Source organism: Scomber scombrus, chromosome 14 (genome assembly GCF_963691925.1).
Source record: "Scomber scombrus chromosome 14, fScoSco1.1, whole genome shotgun sequence".
NCBI classification, from domain to species: Eukaryota; Metazoa; Chordata; class Actinopteri; order Scombriformes; family Scombridae; genus Scomber; species Scomber scombrus.
Genome location: NC_084983.1, coordinates 24,388,542 through 24,401,491, shown reverse-complemented (window position 1 = coordinate 24,401,491; position 12,950 = coordinate 24,388,542). Strand labels below are relative to the sequence as shown.

Here is a 12,950-nt window from a genome sequence, read left to right as displayed (position 1 = left end):
AGCTGAGTGATTTTTGTTACTGCTGCCGCCGTGCCTCCTCTGTCCAATAGCAGAAGTTTTAGTTTACAGATTTGCATTGTTTTTTTTTAAATTATGGACTGACAGCGTTTGCCAAAAATAGAATAATTAGTGCCACTTTAAGTGGGAAGAGTAAAGACTTAAAGTGGAGGGCTGACAAAGGAGACAGTGGGAGGGAGGCAGACAGAAAAACAAAAAGATAAAGGGAAGCCATGGTGCAGGTGTAAAGGATTGTGCTGAGTCAGGAAAGAGTAGAAAGGACAGAGAAGAAGAGAATGCTGACAAAATAAGGACAGTGTGAGGGAAGAAGGGGCTTTGCTGTTTGAAGAAAGGGGAGCAGGAAAATGGAGAGGAGAAGAGACAGTAGAGCTAAGGGTTTGTTAAAATGAGGCAGAAAGGGGAGACAAAGCTAAAGAAAATAGGGAGCAAGGAGATGGAGGAAACGTCAGGTGAGCCAGTCTGATTTGTCCAAAGTAAGCAAGACTAAGAATGGATCAAGGGGGGGTAGTCAGAAAAGAAGGTTTACCATAGAATATTGTTAAAGATTGACTTTCTCTATCCCACTCCCTGTCTGTATCACACATCAGTTGAACCTCTGAACGCATCATTTTTTAAGAATCTGGACATACTACAAAAGAATATTGGTAGGGGGATGTAAAATTAAAACATGTATATATATAGCAAAACTTGGTCTATGGTATTGAGCTCATAGTTTTTTCTATTCATCATTGATTGGCTTATTTGAGAAAAAGGTGAAGATTTGGAGTGTTTGGGTAGTCAAGTGGTTAAAGCGCATGCCACATAAAGGCTGCATCCCTGGTTTGAATCCAGCCACAGACCTATGCTGCAGGTCATTCCCCTCTCTCTCCCTGTTTCCTGTCGCACCCTCTCTGCCGACTACTTCACTTACAAATAAAGGCAAAAACCCCAAAAAATAAACCTTTAAAAAAAAAGTTCAAGATTTTATATGCACCATTATATGCCCCTCGCCTGTTTGAATGAGAACAATGTAACTTTGGTGTTTGGAATACTTTGAACTAAAACACATTACCAATGCAATACGGGTGTTTTAATTTTGCAATAAAATCATCAGTAGAAATCGACGGAAGAGAAATAACGGCATTAAACAACTAATTATACTGTACCAAAATCAATTTACCCACATTGTTTTCTCTTCCATGAAACACATACAAAGCACCTACCTACAAGACATTTTGCTAATAGTTATTATATCTCCCTCCACTCTATATACTGTGTTTAAGTCCTTCCAGGATAGTTTCAGTACTGTACAGTTTACACATGCAGATGTATACATCTTTGTAAGTCTAAAAAGAAAAATGTATACATGTGCACATAGCTAGTGTTCTGCTTTAATATTCACATCGTCAACATTTATCATCAAATGTGTCAATTTCATCAATAAATGCTGAAAGTATTTTGCAGATAGTTATATCCAGGATAAAGTGCCTTTACATTAAAACATTCTGTAGGTTTTTCCATGTAGATTTTTGTCAACAGTCTTGAGGTCCTGTATATCCCCACTCACTGTGTCACTGTTAGGCATGCTTTTAAAGATGTCTGTCTCTTTTGTTTCACTTGCTGTCCTCCTCTGTTGGGTTTCCCTCACTCTGTTCATACATACCCACCTCAGAGTATTCTGATCCATCTTTGTCTTTTCTCAACATGACACTGCTTTATGTTGTCCATTCTGTGTTATGGGATTTATCTTTTCCAATGTGACCTCAGTATCACTGTTTAAATTCCCAGAGATGGCTGGGGAGAGTTTTTCCATGGCATTGTTTATCATCCCTACCTCGATTTCCCCCACGCATCCATCCTTGTTCTGTAACTCCTCCTCCTGACACAGGATGCTATGGGGAATCACACAGCTGGGTGAATGGTTGCCCTCCTTGGGGATGTGACTTTTGGGCTGATACTGACAGTTGGGGTTCGAGGTAGGGGCGCCCATGTTGTTGTTAATACTGACGATCTCGATGGCGTTGCTCCCCGGGCAGAGTCGGTGGCAGCCCAGCAGGATGGAGAAGGCCTTGCGGAAGTCGGCATTAAAGGCATAGATGATGGGGTTGAGCGAGGAGTTTGCCCAGCCAAACCACACAAAAACATCAAAAGTTGTGGAGCTGATACAGAGGAAGTCAGTAGCACTGTCTGGCAAGTTCGGCTCACAGAACGGTACCATGCAGTTAAGGATGAAAAAGGGCAGCCAGCAGCACACAAACACTCCCATGATGACTGAGAGCGTCTTTAAGACTTTGGTTTCTCGTTTGAACGACATTTTGAATGAGCTCTCACTTTCCATGTTCGAACTATTCCCCATGCTGCTGTGACGATTTTTGGCACTCTCAGCTGCACGCTCCAGAGCAGATATTCTCCGTATCTGTTTCTGGGCGATGCGGTAGATCCGGGTGTAGGTGACGATCATAATAGCCACAGGGATGTAGAAGCTGATAAGGGAGGAGGAGATAGCGTAGGTTCTGTTAAGGCTGGAGTCGCAGTTGTCAGGGGGCAGATCACCGGGGTATGTTCCATTCAGCTCTGCATAGCTGGTAGTCTGAGCTTTGTGCCAGTTGAGCTGAACAGGAATGAAGGAGATGAGGACGGACAGGGTCCATGCCACACTGATCATCAGACACGCCACTTTAGGGGTCATCTTGCGTTCATAGCGGAATGGGCTTGAGATTGCCCAGTATCGGTCAACACTTATCACACACAGGTTCAAGATAGAGGCAGTGGAGCACATGATGTCAAACGCCACCCAGACATTGCAGAAGGCCCCAAATGGCCAAAACCCCACAATCTCTGTCGCTGCCTTCCATGGCATGACCAAGATCGCTACCAGAAGGTCAGAGATAGCCAGTGAGATAACAAAGAAGTTGGTGACCTTCGACCTCAGGTGTCGGAACTTGGTGACAGCAACACACACAAGTGTGTTGCCTAGCAGCGTGGTGAAGATGAGGAGAGAGAGGAAGCATCCTGTCAGCACACGCTTGGACGAGTCTTTCTCTGGTAGCAGCTGCTTGCCATCTCGAACTGTTGAGAAATTCTGATCCATTGTTTATATTACACTGCTAATAAAGCAAGAGAGGGGGTGGGTGAGGGGGGGTGTCAACAGTCACCCCATCACATCCCCAGCCTGCTGCAGCTGTGCCTCTCTGGGGAAGGGTTTTAGACAGATGGCGTAGCTGGCGGAGAGGTCAACTGTCTCGGCACCAGCTCTCCCACAGACTGGGTCATCCATAGGCTCCTTGTCACAACCACCATCCTTGCACAAGAGCTGCTACAAATATTGCAAAAGCATCTCTTCAGAAATTTGCCCCCCAAAAATTCCTGGTTTATAAATTCCTGGAGCAGCAGTAGAGGCAGCAGACATTCTAGTTTGATGGAGAGGAAGAATATTCCAGCTGTTGTTCGCAATTATTTCCCCAATCAGCTCTGTAGTCATAAAACAGCTGCAGTAAAAATGATATTAAAAGAAAAGTCCTTGTTCCTTTTTTCTCCTCTCACTGTATGTCTCAGCTGTCCAGCTCTCAGTGAAAGTTACACATCATATTGTTGCCGAGCTGTTGAGTAAAAAGAGGCTTGGCCAATCATTAGCCTTATATACCACCTCATCAATAATTTCTATTGATGGTTTTCGCCCTGCGTTTATCTGATTTGTTTAATGATCCTCGAGGCGTGTCCGTGTGATTATATTGGTGCCTGTATTGGCGCTGATCCACCTCGACTGCTAGATGTATTTTATTTTGTATGTCTTTGAATGCAGCTCCTTCTTAGTAAATGCCACAGTCTCCAGACAACATTTCCACCTGAGAGGCGAGCAAAAAAAATAGGATGAAAACATCATTCAAAAGTCTCTACAGTCCATTTGTTATCAAATACATACATGTGAGATATCGAATTCGTCACATGTATGAAAGCACCTCAATGCCAGAATCCTTTTTACGCGGACATGTTGCTGTAATCCAGATGCGAGGTCTTTTTTTTTCTTTTGGTTTAGTTTGCGTTGCCGATATGAAGCCAAATGAAAAATCAGTTTTGAAAACAGATATTTGAGATATTTTGGCCACCCACCTAAATAGTCTCTGGCAATGCAATTCCCAGATTGAGATCCACGTTTTTCAGACAGATGCGCAGTTTCTTTTTTATTGTCTACATTGTCTACAGTGTGCGCTCCGGTCTGTGAATGTGGAGCGCTCCGGACCCCGGCAATGTTTTGGGTTGGCTAAAAAATAATTGAATCCAAAATCAGCTCCGCTAATTGAACAGACTAATAAAAAATAGTCAGTCCCCCAACATCCACACCACTTTGGCATACATCCAACTTGTATCCTGGTACCAAGTGAAGGAGAAGGAGCTCACCCTCTCTGCGCTTTCCTCCATGGGAAGACAATCGCGCTCCCCCCTGTTGCGTCGGTCCTCAGGTGTTTTATTAGTCCGTATGCTTTTCTTTTCAGGATCATCCTTTGTTGTGCAACATTCAGTTATCCTGTGATGCGTCTGCGGTCTGACTGGCCGGCGTAGAGTGATGGGAATGAAACTCTGGTCTCTCCAAGACCGTTTTCATGCGCGCTCCTCTCTCGCTGCTCAGCTGCTTCCTGCTGCTGTGCGCCACGGTCCCTGCCACAACTGCTCCATGTATCCAGGGGAGGCTGTGAAGGGTGAAGCCTCCACAATTCACCGTATAACCTACAGCTTTGGTCTGCTAAAGAGTTTAACGACATAGTTTATGATGAAAAACTTGTGTCTGGGATAATCTACAGTATATATAGGGAAAAACATTTTATCTTTCGGTTTTATATCTAAAATCTAAATCTGACACTAAAAAGTTGTCAACTGGGTGCCAGATTTTTGTGACTTTCCCATTTACCAACGTTATAGCTGCATCATAAAACTATATTTTACATGTTACATTAGTAATACTGATGGCTTTCCATTTATCTTCTTTCTCTTTGTTTTAGGCTTGACCTTAACTTGCAAAAAACTTGAATAAGACGCATATCACTGCTGTAAAGACACAACAACAAAAGGGTCTAAAAATGAAGGATCCATGATGTCCTGAGATGAACTTGGCCTGCACACGGAGGCACAATGAGGCCATCTACTGGATGCAAGATTTCAGGGGATTATAAGAGAGAAGTAGCTGAAGAGAGTGAGTTGCAGCGCTGTAATGTCACCTCACTAAACATGATTGCAACTCTGAATTAGATTAGAGTGCCACGAGCCATTCAGCAGCAGGAAGACCCATGAATTAAGGGAGACACTGAGTGTTGAGCTGTGTGTATTTGTGTGTGTGTGTGTGTGCGTGTGTGCGTGCGTTAGTGCTCGCGGGGGGGGGGGGGGGGGGGGGGGGGGGGGGGTGCTTGCGCGCCTGTGCTTTGTCATAAGCTTCTTTTGGGGACAAACTCTAGATTTGTATCCAGTTAATTGGGGTTGGCTTGGCCGATTAGGGACAAAATCCATGTCCCCAAATGGGGGGGAAAAGCAGATTTTTGGATCATTTTTTAAGGTTAGAGTTAGAGCTCTGTGTGTGTGTGTGTGTGTGTGTGTGTGTGTGTGTGTGTGTGTTGTGTTGTGTGTGTGGTGTGTGTTGTGTTTGAGAGAGAGAGAGAGAGAGAGAGAGAGAGAGAGCGAGAGAGAGAGAGAGAGAGAGAGAGAGAGAGAGAGAGAGAGAAAGAGAGAGAGAGAGAGAGAGAGAGAGAGATGTGAATTACAGAGGATAATGCTGCCATGGCATTGGCTGCCTGGTCAGCCTGAATATTTACAATTTAGCTAGATACAATCCTCAATGGAATGTGTCCCCCTGTGTGTGTGTGTGTGTGTGTGTGTGTGTGGTGTGTGTGTGTGTGTGTCTTTGTATGCGTACATCTATGACTATGCATGTCTACACGTGACTGTGTAGTATATGTGTGTTTACTGTGTGTTTGTTGTGTGCGTGTGTGTGAGTAATACATGTGGACAAGCCAAGTGTAAGAGGCCTGGCAGACACAACGCCCACATTTCCCTGTAGCACAAAGCAAGAGTGTGCGTGCAGCCAACAAAGTTCAAAACAAGACCACGAACAAGACAACGTCACACACAAATACACATACAATTTCGCTCGCTCACTCAATCACTCATTCACTCGCGTGTGCACACATGCACACACATATGAGCTTGCACGCACACGCACATACACACACACAAACACACACAACCAGCCATGCAGGGTAAGTTATGTCTGCTCCAAAAAGCAAACAAAATAGAATAGAATAGATAAGAATAGAAACGTCCTTTTTGGAATGACTTCGTGATCTGTCACCGCATGCATATATGGGTCAATTCATTTGTCCTTCAATTTTTCTAAATATGACTTCATATTTTTGTCACTACTCCATTTATGTTTCTTTTTAAATTACCTCTTATAGATGCATTTGAAGCGAGCATCTTCTGACACGTCTATTGGTATGATTGAAATTAATGCAGTAAGTTTCCTAATCAGTGTCACAAAACTTTGATTAACTTTTCATAATGCCCAGAGTGTGTGACAGCTCACCTCCTGACAGGAAGTAAATGAAGGGACTCTATTTGCCGTCCTGCTGACCCTCAGTTAGGCAATGAATTGGAGGAGATAACCTAGAAACTCTCTAAAAAGCGTTCTCACTGTGCCTGTATGGCACATGCTGATCTTTCTGTGTGTGGGGGTGTGTGCTATCCTTTAATTTTCAAGGATTCAACCTAAGCCCAGTTCAATTTTGGAATATTGCCACAAGCAGAGATTTAACCATTCAAGTCAATATGGAAATGCAGAAGATTTAAGGCTGTCAGGGGACCAAAATCTGCAGGGAATAGCTCAAAGATTAATTTTTGGCACTCGCCATAAGTTTCATAATATACTTTCACATTGAATAATGTTCAGCAAGCAATAATCTACACACACATTTACATGCGTACAGCGTACTAATGCTATCATAATGAATGTTACCAGAAGGGATATGTGAAGCCAACTTGCATCATTTAGTGCAGCACAGATGAATGTACTGTATATAAAAAAGTGGTATTCAAGCTATAAAGCAGGTTTTTATCAATTAAAGCAGATCTGGCATCTCATAAAGACATTTAAGAGACATGCCTGATATTCCAAAAGCTGCCTTCATTTGAAATTCAAATATGGTATTTTAAATTCTTAATATAGAATCCCATTAAGGAGAGCCATCTCTATCACATAGCATTATGTGATAGAGATCTGGCTTCTGTGTACATTGATATAAGTGTGTGAAAATGCTGTGGTCTTCCTTCAAATCCATTCAATATTTGATGCAAAGTTATTTACATAATAACTGCATGAATGTTTGAAAAATCAGAAAATCAGAAAAAATGGCATCAGCATGGATGGATGGCATCTTTTAACAAAGTCAAGAGAGCAGATGATCTATCGAAAAAAGTGTATACAAGAACAGCGAGAATGTTAATCTCATCTCAGACTTGATGTTTGTATCAAAGCTGTATCTGTTCTTCTGCTTAGTAAAATAAATCTAATTTAAAAGGTGAAAATAAAACATCAGTAGAAATTGGTGAAGGTGATTGCTGCAAGGTGATGCCATTTTTCAAGCCTGTCAACAGCATTAGATTATTCTCTGTGAAATGACCAACTGAAAATAGCAGTAAAAACACCAACAGTCAGACATTACTGAGTCATGCTTTTGAGACATCCTTATCTACCTACATGTTATATGGCATTGCGCAGCTGTAGCTGTGACTTGGTGTTTGAGTTTATGCGTGAAAGGTGAGACAGAAAAAAAATCTGCAACAAAGATGTTCCACTATGACAAAAAAAGTAACAACAGCCATCAGCCAAATGCTTGGTAAAATATGCAAGTGGCTGGTAGATTTGCTTCACTCGCCAGCCAAAAAAACAAAAAACAAAACAAATGTAATCTATTGAGTGGCTGGTGATATTTGAGCATTCACTAGCCATTTGGCCTATGGACAAAAAAGTTAATTTTGCACTTCTCCCCGGTTTAGAGACTGAGCCTTTGTCTCTCTCATTCTCTCACAACATACACACAGATATTCTCTCTCTTCCAAATCCTCTGACATCAGGTTGGAGGCATTCATGCTTTCATGTCCCTTTCTTCTTCTCGCTGTCTCTGTCTTTGTATCTGAGGATTAAAGAGTCAGTGCAGTGCAGTTGATGGTATTTGGACCATCTGTTTCCTGTGTCATTTAATAAAGTATGTTTCATAAAGATGTGGAGGCACCAGTCACGCTAAAAAATTAATCTCTAAACATACGCTGTCTCCCACCCACGCACACGCACACACACACACACACACACACACACACACACACACACACACACACACACACACACACACACACACACACACACACACACACACACACACACACACACACACACACACACACACACACACACACACACACACACACACACACACACACATCTATCCCTTTATCTGCTGTATCAGTCCTTCTAACCAACTTCAAGCAGCCAGGAATGTATTGTAGAATGTAAAATTGATGTAGAATGTATACATTTATTCCCATTTACTGAATCATCTGTTGAGTGTTCAGTTTAAATTATAAATACGTCATCACAGTGCAATCATAATGGTGTATTTTAACAGGCAAGTATGGCAGACTGTATGATATGTTATTACCATCATGATCAGTAACCTATGGAGTTACTGTAATCCTGCCATGAAGTCTGCAAGAATATGTTTTGTTAGATTATTCAGGAACATTGCAGTGAGATTATCCAATGCAGTGTGATTTAGTGAAATACAGTCGGGTTCATTGTTTTTTATAAAGTAAATATCATACAGCCTTATCGGTATACAGAATAAATCATACAGGATACATAAATGACACATTGCAAAATATTTCACTGCTGTGCTTTCCTTATATTTTGTTGTGCTGTTCTTACATTTCATTTCATAGTGCATTATTGAAGCATTGTCAAAAGTCTACATGGATGTTTTAAAATAAAATTATACTGTAGTTTGCGAACTCTTCTTCAACTCCTATAATAGTTTGTTTTAACGCCCCTCAGAAATGCAGATATTGAAAATTGTCCGTACAGTAATTATTCTGGATTTATATTACACACTTCACAATTGAGTTTTTTTTGTTTGTTTGTTGGTTTTATTTCTGCCAGCTAATCTAAGACCATTCTCTCTCTCTATATATGACACTATTTCAGATATTTAAATTGTGGTGTCACAAATCCAAAGAGATTGAATATGACTCATGCAAACCTGACTTTTGTTAGTTTTTACATGAGCCACACATATATTTTCACCATGAATTATATGATTTGAGTGCATGCATCAAAGTTTAACTGATGTGTTTTGTATTTTTAGTAATATTCTTAAATCAGAGATGTCCTAAGGCATATCATATACATTTAATCAAAGCATCATACAACTAAGGAATGACTTTTTTTTTAATGTCATGGTCCTCTTATTAATTGTAATTGCCTTAGGGGATGGATTAATGTCTGTTTGGCACATTTCATCTGTCTACCTTTGTGTCTTTTACTCTTGAACTCAAAAAGTTTAACCTCACTTAATTCCAAGTTGGGGATTTTCTGGTTTAGGTATTATGTATGAGTGATTTGTTATGGCTACACTAATGAAGGAGATAAGCATGCATTGGCAAAGGCATTAAACAGTAAATTATGATAAATGAAGCATTTTAACATCCCACTCTGTTGAAACCTTCTTGACAAGCTTAATATGTTTCTTTCTAAGAAGGATCTTGCAGTGACGCCTCTGGCTGTACAAACAAAGATATATGAAATTCATGCCTCTAAGCTGCGGTAGTTGAGGAGAAGCAGCCAAGTATAATTAGCAATGAGCAATTAAAGGAGAAAAGGCAATACTGGGCATTCATGGAAAAAATGCAGAATTGGACATGGCACCAAGTGAGAACCATTTCTCCTAAAATAATTGTCCCGGAAGGAAGTTTATTATGATAACAGAATGGAAGTGACTTGTGCCGCTAGAAGCTGGAAGAGAGAGAGAATAACTGCTCCATCTGTGTGTCTGAGCTGGTAGTTGGAAGAGAAAATCAGCTTTAGAAACAAGCTGTGATCTACTGTCACAGGTCATGGCACACACCTGCATGCTGTCACTAAACTTCTAAATACCTTGTGCAGCTTTCCACTAAGGTATACTAAATGGCACGAACAAAGCTTTTATTCTAACATTCAAATTCAAATGACTGTGAAGATTTTGTCAAGTAATATTTGATATCATTTATACAGCATATACAGCAAGTCTCACAAGATGTATGCATTTGTACAAAATCCATGAATTCATTCAACAACCACCTCATCAGTTTTATTTACTAGCTGCTGTTAAGACCTGAAAATATTTAAACAAGCTTTTCATTCCTTTGCATGCATCCATCACAGTCTCAATGATAGTATTGTTTCTATCTGGTCTGAACTGACTCGAGGAAGGAGAGTGAACCTAGCTGGAGTTCAAACGTCACTTAGAAGTACATCAATACAGACATTTGTATCCACTGCTGTGAAAGCCAGACTTTCATCAATGCTGCTGTCACTCTCCTGCAGAAAATCTGATACCAGCTATCACAGTATGTTCTGGAGAATTATCTTTATTAAAGCTTCAGAGGAACTGTCAACACCTGTATGTCAGTGAGATTGATATATACAGCTAACAAATATGTTAGTAAAATCACCAAAAAGATGTCACTAATTTGACCAAGAGAGTGACTATACTACAATGATGTTAAATGTTGGCCTGCTGACTGCTTGGTTTAACAAACTCCAATAATCGTTGTAATCACTTGGAAATAGAGAAAAATATATATTAATACAGGCAGGAGAAATTATGAGCAACAGAGAGTAATTTAATGCTTCAGTGGAAAAAATTAGAAGTGGAATAAAGCACAACAAATGAGCTTGTACAATATCTTCAATAAAGTATAGTGAGATTCTCCTCACAACTACACTAGGGTGCACAATGTCTGTAACTGTCCTCCCTACATGTTTGTGAGTCAAGAAACGTAGATTGACAGCCAGCCAAATTCCATTCAGTAACAACATGTGAGCCAGGAAGCTCTTGAGTTTAATGACTTTCACGTTGCCATCACATTCTTCTCATTGAAAAAGAATGAGGAGAATGCACAAATGACTGTCTTTTACAAAACCAGCAAGTACAGAACTAACCTACTAGCCTTACAATATGTGCTATACACAAATTAATATAGATAGATATCAACAAAGCTTCCAATACAGTGAAACATAGACTTGAGACAAGATTTAGATGCAACTAAAATGTATATTTTGAAGGGGAGAGTTTTAAGGTTTATCATTACATACATACAACTTCTCAAGAACACTTGAGACTGTCTTATTTTCAGACAGTTAGAGAATAATTGATCCGTGGTATATCCAGATGAATAATCACTTAAAGATTCCCTCCAGACATATAATTTAGGACACAATTTGTCTCCTACTTCACTGCAAAGTCCATTTTTACTGTTTGTGCACTGGAGGCTTCAAGTTTCCACATCACATTGTTTAAGTTTAATACTGGACCAAGATTGGCTTCCTAAGTAGTTGTGATGTCACAAATCCTGCCATAAACCCGACCCTTCACTTTCAGCAGATGAATGTGAAATCAGCCATCATTCTGCACTGTGAAGCTCAAACATCCAACTGTAAGAACAAAAGCAAAATGAATTCTGAGTTAATGACTTAATCACTCTCCCAGTAATGATAATAACGATAACATTTATTTAGAAAGCACATTGAGCACAAAAAAAATTCACAATTAAGTTTATCACATGTTAGCTATTAGACACTATACTAAGATACTGTAAAACCATATGTGTGCGCTGGGTGGGCAGTTGCTTTGAGCAGGATAGTCAGGTTAACGTGTAACTGTATTCTGCACACATGCACTGACACACACGTTATCAGTTGTTTTCTTGTACCAATAAAGACTTAATAACAAACAACAAACAAACATGTCATTTCATATGATACAATGAACAAAAACACTGAGCAACAGTAAGAGCCAGAGAGCCAGATACTGTTGCATAGTTACCTCTCATGTACGTAATAATTGATTCCTCTCTAGCTGCCTGGCTTGGGTGAGCTCACTTGGCAACTTTAACTGTAATTTCATGCACCAGCTTATTCTCCATCACAAAACCTCCATCAAAAAGGGGCATTGAGCCTGCAGCTGAGATAAGACTGGAGAAAAAAGACAAAAAGGGAAGAGAGTCGAACAATGGGACCCGAGATGTCTGCTTCATACATCCGTGTTTCTGTTCACCAAACCTTGCAAGCTGCCTAGCCTTGCTGCCATTCTGTTGTAAAAGAAAAAGTACTTTTTTCAAAAGGTAATTATCCCAAATAACAGTGAGTTGAGTCATTTACATGTTGGTTGTGAAAGTTTATTAGCCAAATGTATGATTTAATAGCAGAATGTATGCATGTATCCAGTAGTTCATTTGAGCAAATGAATGCTTGAAACAAGGTACAGTCTATCCACAAATAACAAGTTCTGATCAGAACGCCATATAAGTCAGAACCAGGTCTAAATCACCACATAGATGAGAATTGTGAGAATAACTGAATTCACAGTGACAGATTACTTACCTCAAGCACATTTCTAATCTGTGTTATGTGCTGAAATAAATGGAAACCAATCGCTGCTTGAAAGGTAGGAAGATCAAAAATTAAACTTAAATCATAAGATGTGTTTTAAACAATAATTGGCACAACATGTAAAATGGACATGATTAGTATTCAAGGGGATAAACATACATTGTAAACATTCTAATGATGTTTTCAGTTAGAGCGGTCTTTCTCGCTCGTTTCCCCTCTTCCTTTCCCCCTCATTTCCTTTGTTGTGGTGGTCTGATTGCTTACTGTT

The 12,950-nt window shown here is 40.2% G+C and overlaps 1 protein-coding gene across 1 annotated transcript; it reads right to left on the bottom strand.

The window, feature by feature from the left end:
• Nucleotides 1-1,696: 1,696 nt before the first annotated feature.
• Nucleotides 1,697-3,088, bottom strand: drd1b (dopamine receptor D1b). Its single transcript, XM_062433397.1, has one exon. It carries the CDS (start codon nucleotides 3,086-3,088, stop codon nucleotides 1,697-1,699), a length of 1,392 nt encoding a protein of 463 aa, XP_062289381.1.
• Nucleotides 3,089-12,950: the final 9,862 nt, after the last annotated feature.